The sequence below is a fragment of the Ptiloglossa arizonensis genome, chromosome 5 (assembly GCF_051014685.1).
Source record: "Ptiloglossa arizonensis isolate GNS036 chromosome 5, iyPtiAriz1_principal, whole genome shotgun sequence".
Lineage (NCBI taxonomy): Eukaryota > Metazoa > Arthropoda > Insecta > Hymenoptera > Colletidae > Ptiloglossa > Ptiloglossa arizonensis.
Genome location: NC_135052.1, coordinates 20005300 through 20023339, shown reverse-complemented (window position 1 = coordinate 20023339; position 18040 = coordinate 20005300). Strand labels below are relative to the sequence as shown.

Here is an 18040-nt window from a genome sequence, read left to right as displayed (position 1 = left end):
TAAAGACAAAGAAATTCGAATTAGTATCAAAAAGGATTTTACCATCTTACGTAATATGACCTTCGTTGCCCTTTCTTCCATGCTACACTACTGTTAACAACAGTCAGTGGGGAAAGACTATTCAGAGGTCAAGTACTTTAGTTTACAATTGGCATTTAACGAAAGTGAAAAACTTCTTGCTGAGTGAAGTTAAAATTCACCGCTTAGGTAAACTTAAAACTTTCGAATGTTCCCCAGTTGCAAATAAACGTAGAAATTTTCGATAAAATAAAATTTAGACAACGATGGTTCTTAGAAATTCGAAGCTCCGATTTGTTGCCAGAGATTTTTCCATTGTTGAATACAGAGCCGGAGGAGAAATTATACGCTCTCTCGCCTCGTTAAAAGTACATTTAGGTCATAAGGGAAGAATGTTCGTAGTATTCTCAGAAGCTGAGTATTTTAGATACTGTTATCGTTGCGTTAACGATAATTCGTTTAAACACCTTGGAGGTAATCAGGCTTTCAACAGGTAGTCGATCAGTTATTTTTGAAAGCAGTCGAGCTTGAATCAACGTGGCGTGCAATTAGACTTACACGTTTTACAAGAATTGAAAAATATTAATTTCTAAGATTTATCGAAACGGATATCGAAATTTATACGAAAGAAGATAAATGGTTGTATGTTTTCAAAAAGTGCATTTGCAGATGCACTGCTGCGCTTATGCAAGGAGCTAGGTTATAGGAAGATAGACCTTGTTATGCTACTCTACACTCTACTTTCATCTCTACTACTTTCTTCCATTTTCAATGAAAGAGGTACGACGTGTCTCAATTGCATCTCACGCCCTTGCAGTAATACATTGAACACTTACATGACAGCTAAAAGGGTTAACCCTTTGCGATTCGTTCGTATCAATGTTCTAACGCGGTTGGAGATTGGCAAAATTTTTATCCAGATGATAGTTTCCAATAACGAATAAATCATAAGCAATTTTTTTCCATTACTCATTCAATAAGCATTAGAATTTCATTTACACTACTATATGAACAATTTACCAACGAATAAATAAAAATTTATCAGGAATGAATTGTTATACGTTGCTCAGATTTGAAAATTTTGCCCATCTCTGAAGCCAAGTACTTTGAAAATGATAGTACCGAGTAATAATAATAAAAATCATATTCCAAGACTTGCATTGCTAAAACGTTATTTTAATTACCGATGAATTAAATCAATTTTTGAAAAGGTGTTCCAATTTTGTTTCGGATATAATCATCAAAGAATCTCATAAAATTGAAATAGGAGACAAAATATATGTAAAAAAGCATTGCCTAACATTTCACGTATAACTGTCATATTCCATTCTTCGAGCTACTGCGAGGAGAAAGAAAGATCCGAGTTAAAGGAGAATATAGTATCGCGAATAAGAATGCAGACAGTGTCGATTCAGACGCTACGGACGCCGACAAACACGTCTGACCCAATACGGTGTGTAATTCCTTCCACAAGAAGGAATAGATCGTTCTTTCTTTCTAGAAATACCATTACACGAGTAGGCTAAAAAAAACATACAGAAATTAAGAGATTGTACCTGCAAAAAAATAAATAAAAGTTGCGACTTGACACCATTTCTTCTACTTCTACACCACTAACATAAGAATTTAATTTCCAACGCGTGACCCAATATATACTGTTCGTCTTTGAGAAGATTGCAGATGGAATTCGCTACTGTTTCCTTGTGGAAAATATCTGATCGAAGAAGATCCTCGAGAGACAAAATCGGGTAATTGGGTTTCTCGTTTGAGCGTTTGCTTCCACGGGGAAAATTACCAGACTCTATCTGCATTCTTTTCGCAAGCAAACAGTACACAATGCTACTCTAGAGATCGTATACTCATCACAGTTAATTTAAAACACTGAACGTTAATCGTGCTTCGGTGGGCCCAAAATAGACCCTATCGGCATTCTTTTCGGAAGCAGACAGTACACAGTACTATTCTAGATATCATATACTGATCACAGTTAATTTAAGACACTGAATGTTAACCGTGCCTCGGTGGGTCCAAACTAGACCCTATCGGCATTCTTCTCGCAAGCAGACAGTACACAGTACTATTCTAGATATCATATACTGATCATAGTTAGTTTAGAACACTGAACATTAACCGTGTCTCGGTGGGTTCAAAATAGACTCTATTGGCATTCTTTTCGGAAGCAGACAGTACACAGTACTACTCTAGATATCATAAACTGATCACATTTAGTTTAAAACACTGAACATTTACCGTGCCTTGGTGGGTCCAAAATAGACCCTATTGGCATTCTTTTCGGAAGCAGACAGTACACAGTACTACTCTAGATATCATAAACTGATCACATTTAGTTTAAAACACTGAACATTTACCGTGCCTTGGTGGGTCCAAAATAGACCCTATCGGCATTCTTTTCGGAAGCAGACAGTACAAAGTGCTACTCTAGAGATCGTATACTGATCACAGTTAGTCCAGAACACTGAACGTTAACCGTGACTCGGTGGATGGTAAAGAATGGAAGAATGACGACTCACCTTGGTGTAGACACCGGCGCTGGACAGTTCGTTCTCGATGACCATCACGATGATGCCGAACATGCCCATGACGAGCGCGTAGTCGCTGATGCGTTTCCGCTTCTCGAACAGGGCCTTCCGTCTGCCCAGCCGGTAACCGACGTTGGGTTTGTGCTTCGAGCCCGGTCCTATGCTGCCCGATGGGCCCTTCACCTGACCGCCGAGAACACGGTCGTCCATGTACCGTGGGTACTCCGAGTGGATGCCAACAAGGGCGATACCGGCGTCCTCGCCGGTTCCGGTAGCACCCCCGCTACCGCAACCAGCACCCCCGCCGCCGCCCCCGGCGCCACCCACGCCGCCCCCACCGGCCACGCCGCCGCTGTTCTTCATCGCCCCCGGGATCGAGAGTGTCGACACTGGCTTCCGTAGCTGGAAACATTTACGGACCATTTTTAATAATCGCGCGTCATTTTCAGACAGAATACGTTATCCGTAATGGATTGTTCGTAATGGATTATCCGTAATCCGTTTCAACGCGATATTCAAACCCTTTCGCTACGATAGCACACTATAGTCGTTCTCGACGAGACGTTCACGCACGATGGGTGATCATGATCGGTGACCACGAGGTAACGTTTACGCGCAACTGGTGACTATCATCGCTCTCCGCGAAATGTCATTCGTAGTCGACGGGTGACTTTGATTGTTTGTTAGGAGGTATTATTTATTTATTAACAGACACTATTTAGAGTATTATATAGACTATTATGTAGACTATTATATAGACTATTATATAGACTATTATATAGACTATTATATAGACTATTATATAGACTATTATATAGACTATTATATAGACTATTATATAGACTATTATATAGATTATTATATAGACTATTATATAGAATATTATATAGACTATTATATAGACTATTATATAGACTATTATATATTGGATTATTTGGAATGTCATTTTGTTTTCCAAAATGGAGAATATATAATTTAGTAAAATGTTTATACACTCTAAGAAAATCGTGTTTCATTTTCACCAAAAGAAATACGAAATGACTTTCCGAACAACCTGATAGTATAGTCGTCTCAAGGTAAACATTGTGTACGTACGAGGAGCGATTATAGTACCTTTTTGGGGATATTATTTACATACAACGAGCAATTATAGTCGCTCTTCGTGAAATGACACTCGTACATATGGGTGATTATAGTCACTCGTTACGAGGCACTATTTGTACACGACGAGTGACTATAGTCGCTCTCTACGGGGCACCATGTACGTACACAAGATGTTATTCGTCCAAGATGAAGAATTATAGTTGTTCGCTACAGGGCAAAATCTACACGATTTTTCAATATTCGATTAAAATAAATTCTTCAAGATACAGTATGTCGATTATCATAATTGTAAATATCCTGCTTCGAAAAGTTCTTTTCTCAAACATTATCGCAAAAGAAATTTTTTTACACGTCAGACGTGAACCTAAACGATTACAAACGCTGACTGTCCGCGTGCAATATATACACTTTCGAAATCTCGTTCAGCGGAAGTATCCTAAAAAGTATTCTCTCACTGTTCGTATATTTATGTCATTTTTTTCTTCACACGACGACCGTACCATCCCGCGTGCCGTTCAGATTTATTTTCTTCGCTATACAACGACCCTAACATCGTCGTAGCGAAAGGGTTAACCCTTCAGGTACAGTGTCACGTATCGCGTGTCTTTTATATCAATTTTCCATTTATAAAACCGAGGTGGTTAAACTTTTAGAACCGTCTACGCGCAAAGCGCACTGTTCGATGCACTGTTGAAATGCAGTTCAGTTGCTACGTAACCACCACGGCTTTAATAACCTGTCACCGCGAAACAATAGGAAAGTGTAAACGGTTATAACAAATTTTCAGATTCAGGAAGCGAATTTAGCGATCTAGTAAACGACCGAACAACCGCAGAACCGCAGATGCTATCGTAGATGCACACTTCGACGATACACGTACAGCCACTTTCCAGTGCAGTCTAAAATGCATCGCGATATGCGCTGTACGCGCGTTGCACGCTGGGATAAAAAATGGAATACTAGACCGTACCTGAAGCGTTACAGTTTCCAGGGAGGGGTTGACGATTCTAAATGGAGAGATCGAGCGTTTCGATGAACACAAGGCGCTGATCTGTGATGAAGGAATAAAGGAAATTTGAATGGAATCTTGACGACAATTTTTCGTATGAGAATCGTGCAGAATGATCGTTAGGTGATCGATGAAGAGAAAGATTCTTATCGATACTGTCCATTGTGTTACTATTTCTTGATATACCGCGTTAACTACGTAATATTTTTATATTTATATAAAATATTATTATCGTAATAATTATAAATCGTAATCATTTTTATTATTATCGATACGTGGTCGAGAACAGTGTCAGAGGTGATTGTGTAGAATTGTAATTTAGAGATAATTAACCGAAGAAAATTCTTGAGGCTCGTGTAACGATGAATCATATTTTTAAATATCGAATGTCGAAGACTAATTGAAGTGATGGAAATAAAATAAAATTCTTTCCGGAAAGATAATCGATGCGTCGAAAGTAACAGGGTTTCGACGTAACAGAGATCAGGATGACAGTGTGCCTGTCTCGCCACGGCTAACACGAACGATGCTTTTCTAGGTTAATGCCACTACAACTCGTCTGAGAAGAGTGAAGTAGCGATGGCCCGGAAGAAACCTGCGAAACCCTTTCGTGAAACGTTCACCGCGTCACAACTCCTCGTTTTATTGTTGAAAAATTTGGACAAGTGACGAGGGAACCGTTTACACGAAACGAAAACACGCGTGCTTGTAAAAAACGCGACACACGAAATCGAGCTGCCTCGATACAGTGTTTTCTTGCTTACGGAGTTTTACATACATGTAATTCTAACGTTTCGAAATCGATCTCTTTTGTAAAAAATTTCTTTCAACGAACTAGACACGCGAAATACACAATGGGACCTAACTGATTTCTAATATCGTTAACATTGCAGATTAAACGACTTGTCGTTTGATAATTTTAGAATATTTTCGAAAACTTCGCAAACTGTACACGAGTCACTGATCTTACCTTCTCCCTAGAGTACACGTGATATACAGTTCAAATTTTTAACATTGATGGTAGATAGAGAGATCCAAACGTGATACGCAATCCTTTACGAGAAGAATCGCACGAAAGAAGAGTTTGCTCGTATTTAAATAAATACACATTCATGAAATATGTATAAGGACATGAGTAGTTTTGCAGGGAGCTACAAATTCGCGTAACTCGAGGATTTGTTGCACTCCGGGCAGAACAGTCACGATTTCTCGTCTTACTGCCGAATGAAACGTTCGCGAAGTGAGTGTTGTATCTCGTTCAGCCATCAACCGGTCCGAACGTTCAGTCGTTTTAAAATTTGCACGGCTGGTAGTTAAACGTTGAGTAGCTGTAAAGAATCGTTTCAGCGTCTGTGTTGGTTCGTCTAGTGAATAGAAATATTCCCGAGATCCGTGTGTAGAAAAAGACGAATGAAAACTGTAGAGGCTTGCAGCTGCGTTTTATGGCGGGACAGTGCTTCGAGTTTGTTAGAGAAATTGTCCACATGGCTAATTGGACAGGTCCAAGGGCCTGCCACCGTGGGTCAGTTTATTTGTTGTTCGACTCGAGGCACGGAGCAAGTGATGGCTATTTCCCGTCATAAAACACTACAGGCACTTGGACAGGGACCCTCTGCACAGCCTGGCACGCGAGGCCCTAGCGCGGCCTTGTTGCGTCATTCGGGATGCTGGAAAATTCCAGCCCAGGCCTGCAGGGGTTTGGACACCCTGTCTACGTCGCGACGCCCCCACCTAAGCCCATAGCGATGGGCATGTCTTAGATTCGGCGGGACTAGGACCCGTCGTAATTGGTCAGGCATTCGTCGCCACCCACCCTTAATTCAAGGGAGTAGGGCGAACCGAGGCGACGTTTGCACTGACCCGAGGAATCTTAGACTAGTGCACAGAATACCACCAAGACAATAGAGCCAAGGATCTACGACTAGAGTGTACAGAGTATCGCCAAGGGTTTACAGCCAGAACGTACAGAGTACAGCTAAGAGATCACGGTTAGAGTTTTGGCCTGAACGCACGGATCGACGTGTCAAGCTTCCTGCGTTAGTTCCCATAAAGAACTTGCATTCCTCGAGGGAATTACCAGCAATCCCTCGAGCCTCCACGGAATCTTGGACCTTCGAGGAAGTTCGGCAGCCGGCTTGTGCATCCAGTGAGGCGCCGTGTGTGAGGACAACGTTCAACACCCCCCTGGACGTGAGAGCAGCAAGCGGCGGAGACCTCGAAGGCGGCATTACAACATACATCGGTCCAGCCTAGCGGACAACGATCAACAACAGTTAGTCCTTCCAACGGGAAGATGGTCCTTCGAGTAACCTATAGTCGGCACCCATCGTGCAAACACACTCAATGCTCGAAAGATCCTCGAGATCTACCACGAGCAGCTACAAAAACCGTGTCGAGATACGAATGAAGCCGAGAAATAGTGCGAAGCGAAGGGATGAAAATCACGTTGCGCGGGCATCGTTACGATTTACCTACGGTCAGTCTCGCAGGATCGTTTTCACTCAGGAACGAAACAAGATCGTGCAAGTGAGTGCAAAGTTTACGAGAGTGGCAGATTTTCAGCTGCCTTGAAACGACTACGAGGAATATATTGTCCAGAACGATAGTGTCACGAGTGACGAGGGAGCTGACGACTGGCTGCATCGTTCAAGAATGACCTCCGATTCGAATCGCCCGGAAATCCGGTCAAGAGGGTGGAGATCACCGTAGAAGTGCGTCTCGTGACTCGGGGAGTCGCGATCGAATTTACCATAAACCAGTATTTTTTTTTTTTTTACTTTCTAGCCACTACACTTCGTTCAGAATGATAGTAAAGACACGGTGCAGGTTATACTGGATACTGTGATCGCGATAACGCTGCCTGGTAATTTTCTTAAGATAAAATTTTACTATTCGTGGAAGAAGCTTGGTGAAATTTGCAATAAGTTTCGAATGGTGAACAAAGGCTTGATTCTTTTTTTTTTTTTTTTTTTTTTTGATCGAAACGTGTAATTTTCTTCCGGTGTTTTAGTATCTGTAATTTTCAAGGTCAAATATGCAATCGATTTTTTTTTTTACATTTTAAGTCAATGAATACCTTTTAGTGCGCATACTATGCTGTTCGTGTGATTTTTGTTTGTCTCGTTTGATCAGGTGATCTTGAAAACATACATCGAGAAAATATAATTGCTCTTCGTTAAAGAAAAATGAAAATCAGTTTTGGAATTTGAAATTTTTCTACATTCAACGAAAGGTATTGCAACCCTTTTCCGTTTTAGTTTACTCTCATTGTATTCATTTACAGGAGAAACGTTGGATGACATAATTGTATTTGACAGTAATCGAATAAATATTTTTAATAGTCTGAGTCATCGATTAGCTAGATTTTAAATATTTAAAAAAGGTATACACGAATTCTACGTACCGTGCAAACTTCCAGTAGTACAAAGGATCGAATACTTTTCTCAGAAGTTAAATAATTTGCAAATTTCGTTTTCCTTGTGTTTCTTCTCTGCTTGTTCGAATTTAAAATTAGTAATCCAGTTTCCCGCCACCTTGTATAAGATGTCGCGAATAAGATACATGGATACGGGTCAGCGAAGCGTACAAACGAAAAGGACGCTCGCGTACTGTGTGAAAATAAATCGCGAGTAAAGAATTGTAAAATGCAAAGGTATGAATTGTAAATGTATCATGAATAGGAGATACAGAAACGTGCAACGAGTACACGCTGGCTGGATGATTCTTTATGGAAATGACAGAGAAGGAAAGAACGATGATGGTGTCTGCAACGAGTTGTTTGAGATTAGATGGGCTCGAATTCAAGTTTTACCACACTTATTTTTTACACTTTATTACAGATACTCTGAGTGAATCGAAGTTGTATTCCTCGTATAAAAATAAGTCGAAACTTTGAAATTAAATTTTCTGGAATAAATACATACGCCAAATTAAGGTTGAAAATTCGTTGAAAACACATGAAGATATTGACAGTGCCATAAAGAATACTATACCGACATCGAATTTATGGTGACTTTATTCATTTATCGGCATATTTATTAATTATGAGTAAGGTAAGAATCATGGTCTGTGTAAGCACAGTTTGATTTCACTTTAACTGTTTTGGTACGAAGATTTCGTAAATTAAGAACATACAATGTTATGAAATTAATACCGGACACATACAATGTACATAACAACATACAATGTTATGAAATTATAGTGTATTAATTTAAATACAGTTTATGAACATTTTACGTAAATGATAACAATTGAAATTCATCCTGTCTGGTAAACAAAAGATTGTAGTGAATATTGTACAATATCGTTAAGAAATATCGAGAGATTTTGTAAAATTGAGAAAAATACAATATTCCGAAAATGTAATAAGAAGAATTTATTCAAATTGCTGTAGTTAAAATTCTAAAGACGTTTTATTTACGCGTAGGTATTTCTACACGAGTCGTTTGAAGGTCGATGTAAAAAATGTATATCGTAATTTAGAATTTCTCTTGTGTTCAGAATTATTATTTAAAAATAACAGCACCGTGTACGAAAACGAAATATCTGCGAGAAATTAAGAAAAATGACATCGTTACGATCGTTTGTTAAAAGTAATTAATTTGAACGTTTCGGTCATGAATTTCCCGCTTCACTTCTAAATGCACGTACTTCTTACGTAATAAAAGCATTGTACGAATAAACTTGAAAGTCCTTCAGTTAACGAACTGTTCAAATTGTCGTCCTCGTTGACGAAAAAGGGAAAAAAACTCGAGGAAAAATGTGCACAAAAATAAGAAGACGCCTAAATGTGAAATATACAAAAAAAAAAAAAGAAAAAAGAAAAAAGAAAAAAGAAGTCTAGAAATCCTAGGTGTGCACAATGCTCCACGCTCGGCGACTAATCTAAGTTAAACGTACGGGCGCGCGAGCGGCGAGCTAAAAACTTAATTCTCGGTGATGAATTTTCATTCCGAAAGTAGTGCAACGGGAGCACTTAAACAGTCTTCCCTTCCTCCCTAATGAGCAGAAGATGCAGCCGCAGCTGCGACTACTCCGTCATGGAGATGCAACTTCATTTACCCTCTGGAATATCAACCTGTCCGTTTCAATTCTGTACGTTTCAGTTACACCTAGACGCTTGTAATTCGGTTACAATTTCATCGTGTAAAATCCCGTTTCGTCAAATCGAGATTCGAGCACGGATAACACGGTGATTTATCGCGCGAAGATTCGTCGTGAATACCAAACGAAATTTTACACGCGCTCGTCTTCCTTTCGAAAATACACGAGTTTGAAAATTTCACGAAAGAACCTCGACCAATGTTCGTTGCTCTTAGTTCTAATTTTCTTTCAATTAGTTAAAACAAATTAAAACACACGTTACTGCACGATCGTCTATGTACGCGATTAAAGCTGCAAGTAGAAATAACGAGTAACGGTCAGACAGATTCACTGACAATAAATCACGCGATAAGTTTACTATGCGAGGTACGAGAAATTAAGTAAAAAATATACGATAACAATGTTCACGAGTCTCCCGTTTCGAGAAAATCGGTTCTAGAAACTCGTCAACCGATAAAGACGTCTGTCTATTGCAGGTTATTTCTACTTGCATCGATGACTGCAAACCTCGTATCGTGATATTGATTTTAATTGAATTTAAGTGTCTAGAAAGTAGCAAGTAGTGTATAAAATAAACAAAACCGTACCTTAATAAAAAATATAAAATGTTTTTAGAAAACATCCACTTAAGTAGAAACACCTCGTAACGGTCAGACGCGCGTGCCCCAAGAATCTTTGACATCGATTTTCTCGAAAAGGAGACACCGTACGAAAAAATGTCGTTCCACGTTTTCGTTTCGTTTTCACGCGTGGAATGATCACGCGCGGTCACGCACCGCTCGATTTCACCCAATTCTACCGAGGATGATCCGCGAGCGCGATAGAGTAATTACGTTTGGCGATTATAGCACGCGAGGCGAACGATTTCGCGATAGTCGACCCGGTAGCCTTTCGCGCGAACTCGCAAGGGAGGGGGTAAGTTGGTCGTGTTATTGGTAAAGGACAGAAATGAGGATACCGAAACCAGGGGACGGTAGTCATGGAAACCACCCTGAGACACTACATCTTCCTTAATCTGTAGCTTGATTGGCCAACGTGATCTTAAACTTGGAAGAAAGTTCGCGCCTTAAAACCGGTTCCAGTAACGGCTGAGTAACCCACCGATCGTGTTCGCGATAGAAGGTCACCCTCGTTACAAGACGATTCCATTGGCAAACGAAACTGGTCGTTCGAACGTCATGGAATCGGTGACGCAATGACTCCGTAGGATAGTACGCGAGAATTTTCAACGGTTGCTCTCCAAGAAGCCGCGGCCTCGCCGAGCTCTGCCAAGTCTTATGACAACCCTCGGCCTGTTACGCCAGTAAATATTGAGCTTTTTCCGAGTCTCGCCCGGAAAATCGAACCTGAACAGCCTTGTGCCACAAGACTCGTTCCCGTAGACGCAACTTTCGACTGTGTTTACAGACCTCGAACCACCGCGGAGGAATTCTACTCTATGGGAGAACACGGGTCGTTTCTTTGACGATAAATCAGAACACGAACTAACAAAATACTAGACTGGAAACGTTACAGTTCCAGTAGGGAAGTGGACATCCCGCTGTTTCTTTAGTTTCTTATTTGGAAAGGATTCTTGATTTATCGGTGGAGTGTACAGAGTTTCTTAACGGTTTCTACGCGAAAATTGAATTTTTACTAAATTTCGTGAATTATCTATGATTTAATACAGTCGATTCTATAGTGTTATTCGTTCGAGTAAATATATCGGGTCGTTCGGAAAATCGTTTCGTTTTCCAAAATGAAGAATGTACAATTTAATAAAATGTTTGTACACTCTAAAAGAATCATTATTCATTTTCACCGGAAAAAACCCGAAATGACTTTCCAAACAACCTTATATTTCTATACGTAGAAATTATTACGATCTAGTTGTACCTAAGATCTCAACCGAGATCTTACATTAGAAAAATTGTTTCTTTAGAAAGTTTTAAATTAGTAATATTCTTCGCGAATAATTATCGATCCTATCGATTGTGCCTAACGGTAAGAAAATTATTATCACAGAAGAAACGAAGCTTTGGTCTTCGTTTCGAATGTTCACCGGTGTAAATTCGTAACTGTTCTCGAAGCCAAGTTTGCTGGCCGCTCAAGGCCACTCCCCCCACTACGACCTAGTTCGCAAACTCGTGCGGTATCTCAGCAAGGGTCCCGACTTTTCACCGAATAAACGAGATGCAATCTTTCGCCCGAGGAATTACTTTCTCGTTCTTTTCTCGTTCATCCGATTAACCACGCTCCGCGCGCCTCGCGCTATCTGCGCGCTCTTCTTGCCGGCTTTGGTGCAAACGACGCTGGCTGGTAACCGAAGCAAACGTAGAACGCAAAGAGACGAAGTGTCGTCGCGGCTAAACGGCACCACGGGATTATCTCTCAATTGAGGTCTCAAATGACCCGGTGAGTCGACGTTGAGAACACTAGAACAGACTAATGGAGCCAGCCCGAGCGTCATAGACGGTCCACGTCAGTGTTGAGCAACATAAGCTCGAGGAGCTTAGGTAGGTGTCTTCCTCGACTCTGTCTCCGCTTTCGCAGTGTAAGAACGTTAAACGCTGTCGTATTACCTACACGGCACCGCAAAACATATCATAGAGTTCCCTCAAAAGGTCTCCGTCTATGCTCGTGCATCGGTCCGCGTATTCGTTCATAGTTAACGCGTATCGTCGCTCTTCGTGCCAAGATTAAATGCTTATCTTGTTGTTGCGTCGGTAAGACCACGACTTATGGTAATGGAGCATTAAATTCCAGGGAATTGTTTACTAATTCTATGTTTCGGTACACCACTAGTCTCCTTTAAGAGATGCAACGTACGTGGGTGAATTGATTAATTAAACTCAGTTTTTCGAACGTTACTGTATTTAACCAAAAATTTTTAATTCGAGAATTCCAAGTACCAGAATTGGTGAAGTTAATATCGTTCAATTTTTCTTGTATTTCTCGCACTTATCCTATCGTTACTATACGAATTTAAAACTGAAGAATTCTAAAGTCGAGAATTCCAAGTACCAGAATTGGTGAAATTAATATCGTTCAATTTTTCTTGTATTTCTCACACTTATCCTATCGTTACTATACGAATTTAAAACAGAAGAATTCTAAACTCGAGAATTCCAGGTACCAGAATTGGTGAAATCAATATCGTTCAATTTTTCTATGGGAACTAGGCCCACGAGCCCACCATAGGTCTTACAAGGCAAATACATTTACTTCACTGTCAACTCCATTTGTGTGTTGTGTCCTTCCATTAGGAAAGGTGGTCCTCGAGAAGAGTATCAGACCCTTCTAATACTAGTACCCTAGATTGTCGAGAGTCATCATTCGTGCAAACACGTCCAATGCTCGACAGATCTATGCGAGATCTCAACACGAACTTCAAAACACGGGCACCGTATCCCCAAATTATTTCGCGCCGCGTTTCGCAAAATTCCCGGCGCTGGTTCGCCTCGAATCGAATCGAACGTCTCGAATCGAATCGAACGCCTCGATTGTCGAGCCCGCTTCCGCGATTTCACAGCCCGCGTAGCGAGGCGAGGTTACGGCCGATCGCGATTATTTCGCGCGAGCACTTAATTAAATTCCTACCGGACTCGCCCCGTACGTCGGGGGACACCGTGATTCGAAGTCACGCTGCACGATAATTAGTATTTCGATTGCATCGCAGGCTTATCGAACGGTACGCGATCGTGCTCCTCTCCTCTGTGTGTGTCCCCCCTTTTATCGACCCCCGTCAATCTTTGACCATGCCCTCCACTCGAACGCGAATAAAGGAAGCTGGTGCGGCGCTCGGCGAACACACACAAGGGGAATCGATCCGATCGTTTGCGTTCAGGTCGACGTTTCCGACCTCGCGAGGTCCAACGGGGTCTGGGGCCTTTGTTGCGCGCACGATGCGACACGTACGTCTCGTTCCACGCTCGCGTTTCCGTTTTCGTTGTGGCTCGTTTGTTTCTCTTTGAATTTCCAAAGGCATTCCTCGCGAACGCGAACTCTAGAAATTTTCTATCAATTACACATTCCAACGTTACAGGATTATTTCGTGTCTGGTTTCGACCGTGTTGGAATGCAACAATGATCCTAAGAGCGTGGACTCCTGTTCCTTGCGCTGTTGGCGCGCTTTTCTTGGATAGGCGAGGTCTTGTGGGAAAAAGGGAATATAGCGTGGGTATATAGAGTAGGAGAGGAACGTTTTTGATACAGTGTGTCGAGAGAATGTAAGAGTATGTCGTAGTATGTCGTAGTATGTCGTAGTATGTCGTAGTATGTCGTAGTATGTCGTAGTATGTCGTAGTATGTCGTAGTATGTCGTAGAATGTCGTAGTATGTCGTAGTATGATACAGTATGTCGTAGTATGTTGTAGTATGATACAGTATGTCGTAGTATGATACAGTATGTCGTAGTATGTCGTAGTATGTCATAGTATGTCGTAGTATGTCGTAGAATGTCGTAGTATGTCGTAGTATGTCGTAGTATGTCGTAGTATGTCGTAGTATGTCGTAGTATGTCGTAGTATGTCGTAGTATGTCGTAGTATGACACAGTATGTCATAGTAAGAAAGAAGAGTACGTAACAGTTAGTTTGTATAGGTAAAAAGACGTAATAAGACAGGACAGTTGTAAAAACGTACCAAGACGAAAGACCAGTTTAAAAAGACGCAAGATAAACTTAGTCTTATACACGGTCGATCTACCTTTAGTGAAAAGCGAAACTAATCACCAACACCACGTCTAATACTAATAACACTGTAACTTATGATATATTTAATCTTCTTAAATATACACCAACATACCACACGAGTACAACGATTATTTAGGGGCTCGTACGAGGATCAACAATTTTGCACACTCGTCTGTGATCGAAAACAACGTGTATCTCCTCAAAAATAGCTTTCTTCGATACGTGAGTCACAAACCATGCTACTTGCACGCCAAACGTTTCACCGAGGAGTATGGCTAGCCGCTACAAACCCATAAAACCGTTAATATCCCTGAATTTAATCAATTTGAATTTTGATAATAAATTACCAATATTGATAATTTCCAACGCGAGTCGATTACTCCTGCCCTCTCCCCTCACAAGTATCACCCGAAACGCAATTTTCTAAACGTTCGTCCGACGTATGAATCTAAGCTCTGTGCAGGAGGATCCTTCGAAGCGCAAACAAACCCTAGAAGGAGCGATGTACGGTTTTTAATCGCTTCCGTGCACGGTTTTTTTCAACGAGAATCTCTTCTCGAGAAATATTACGTAACGTTTCGTTCGCGTAATGTTCCACAGATTCGGGGGACATTTTCCAAACGGTTTCGAGATCGGAACGAGGTTCGTTATTTTAATAATTTTTCTATCAGGGTTTCGTTACACTTCGAACAAATATAAATTTGCGGTAATAATGTAATTATGAAATTTAAGACGAGGAATAATAGGGGTGAAGTTTGGATATTGTGTACACGATAATTTTGCCCAGGAAATTGTGTATTTAATTTCGTTTGATTTAATTGAAAAAAGAGAAATCCAGTCTTCCACTGGATTTTGATATATCTCTGATATATTTCAAAAATTTCCCCTTTCTATTTTACTATAGAGTTATATCATTACACAAAAATCCAGCTCGTTGCTCCAATTGTATCTAATTTCCTCATCCAAAACTCTCATTTTTCTATCGTTACACCTTTCTATTGTGCCTACTGTACATCTCGCTAAAATATACCCTAAAGTACAATAACTCCTTAAGAAAAAGAAAGTTTCCTAGTCTTCTAAATTCCTTCAACAATGAAATAATACTCAGTTTCATAAACACGGTAAGTATAATACATAAACATGAAATTCTGTTTCAGAGTTTCAAGAACCTACGTCACGCGATCCTCGTAACTATCCTAGTATCGTAATTTTCCGTTTCCACTCGGGCCTGCTTCGAGTGCAGGCCTGGAAGATACATTGCGTGCGATAGAATCCGCGTTAGGGTAAAGTCTTTGGCGCCGATCTGTCGCCAGGCTTCCCGAAGGGCACGAGCGACAGTTTACAGGTAATCGTGCAAGACGACCGAACGTGGGAATGCTCGAGAGCGAAAGGAAATGCACGTGATCCGGAGAAAACGAAGAGTGTTTGGGAAAGAGGAACGATCGAGGCGAACGAACGTGACCGAATGCCCGAAGTGAGAGAGATTGAGGATTAGAATGAAAGAAACGAATACAAGGTGCGAGAGAAGCGTGTTTGGGACAGTAAGGATACCAGAAGAGACTTGTAAACACGTAGTAAGGGTAAGAAGATAGATTTGCAAAGACACAGGCGCCTAAAATGATAACGAGGGGTGTCTAGGGCGCTAAGACGATTAGTTCAGTTTCCTGTATAATCGATCTACCTTTAGTACAAGCAGAAACCAATTACAACACCACGTCTTACTATCAAGTTGCTCGGAAAGTAATTTCGTTTCTTTCGGTGAAAACGAGACAATTTTTCTCAGAGTGTACAAACATTTTACCAAATCGCACCTTTTCGATTTTGTAAAACGAAATCACTTTCCGAACAACCCGATACAATCTACAAACAATATACACCCGTTATCGTGAACGAGAACACTATTCGTATAGCATTTTATGAAAGTTTCCGTGGAATTTTTTCGAAGAAACGATGACTGAGGAGCGACGCCGATAAATTACGATCGGAACGCGCCGCCATTTATCGACTGGTCGCGCGAGTTTCCGCAACTTCTTCCCTGACCGAAATTCCCGTTCCACTTTCGGCCCCCCCGCAATAAAAGACAAACTCCGATAAACGCTGTAAATCCAGCACGAACGTCGACGAACGAGCTGCGCGCGTGTCGCCGGTGGTGTCTGTATTAAATTCAATCTCGTCACAATTTCAATTCCATAATCGCCGCGGGAACGCCGCCCCCGGGGGCAGGAACTCGTGTCGCGCTTCTCGGATTATTCCCGCTGCCCCCCGTCTCGAACGACCGACGGACCGACGCCTGGACGTCGTTCGAAACTTTCCTCGCCTGTTCGACAACACCAACTCACGGAAGATCCCGGACCCACGATTGGTAAACTTTATTAATGACTGATTTACTGCCTCGTTATACCGTTACGGTTACACCAGCGATCTCTCGGGTGACTCGACGCGATTCGTTCGGGGATCCCCGAAGAGATCTCGCGGCGACGTTTAAACCCGAAACCGGTGAATTTATGCGGTAGAGACGGTGTTACCACGAGGGGCGGTGTTACGCGAGTACGAACGACCAGATCCCGGACGAGGTCAGAACTATTTTCATTGCGATGATAATAGGGGCTACGTGTCACAGACAGACTTTGTGAGTTAATTTATCGTAACTGTGTAGGTTCTATTCGGTGGTAGTGCATAGTGGTAATTTAATTGTATTTTTTTAGCAATGTAAGAGAAACACGCGAAAGAAGAAATTGTATGTGCAAAATGAAGAAGAACGAATATTTATGTGAAAATATGAAGTACTATTTTCTATCAGAACTATTTTCATAGGGATGATAATAGGGGCTACGTGTCACAGACAGACTTTGTGAGTTAATTTATCGTAACTGTGTAGGTTCTATTCGGTGGTAGTGCATAGTGGTAATTTAATTGTATTTTTTTAGCAATGTAAGAGAAACACGCGAAAGAAGAAATTGTACGTGCAAAATGAAGAAGAACGAATATTTATGTGAAAATATGAAGTACTATTTTCTATCAGAACTGTTTTCATAGGGATGATAATAGGGGCTACGTGTCACAGACAGACTTTGTGAGTTAATTTATCGTAACTGTGTAGGTTCTATTCGGTGGTAGTGCATAGTGGTAATTTAATTGTATTTTTTTAGCAATGTAAGAGAAACACGCGAAAGAAGAAATTGTACGTGCAAAATGAAGAAGAACGAATATTTATGTGAAAATATGAAGTACTATTTTCTATCAGAACTATTTTCATAGGGATGATAATAGGGGCTACGTGTCACAGACAGACTTTGTGAGTTAATTTATCGTAACTGTGTAGGTTCTATTCGGTGGTAGTGCATAGTGGTAATTTAATTGTATTTTTTTAGCAATGTAAGAGAAACACGCGAAAGAAGAAATTGTACGTGCAAAATGAAGAAGAACGAATATTTATGTGAAAATATGAAGTACTATTTTCTATCAGAACTGTTTTCATAGGGATGATAATAGGGGCTACGTGTCACAGACAGACTTTGTGAGTTAATTTATCGTAACTGTGTAGGTTCTATTCGGTGGTAGTGCATAGTGGTAATTTAATTGTATTTTTTTAGC

General features: G+C 40.9%; 1 protein-coding gene across 1 annotated transcript in view; it reads right to left on the bottom strand.

The window, feature by feature from the left end:
• The window catches only part of Sk (small conductance calcium-activated potassium channel), a 414746-nt gene that overhangs the window by 125696 nt on the left and 271010 nt on the right, over positions 1-18040 (bottom strand). Inside the window, exon 5 of the mRNA XM_076312794.1 lies at positions 2550-2960. Within this exon, the coding sequence (XP_076168909.1) occupies positions 2550-2960 (411 nt within the window). The remainder of the gene's footprint in view (positions 1-2549; positions 2961-18040) is intronic.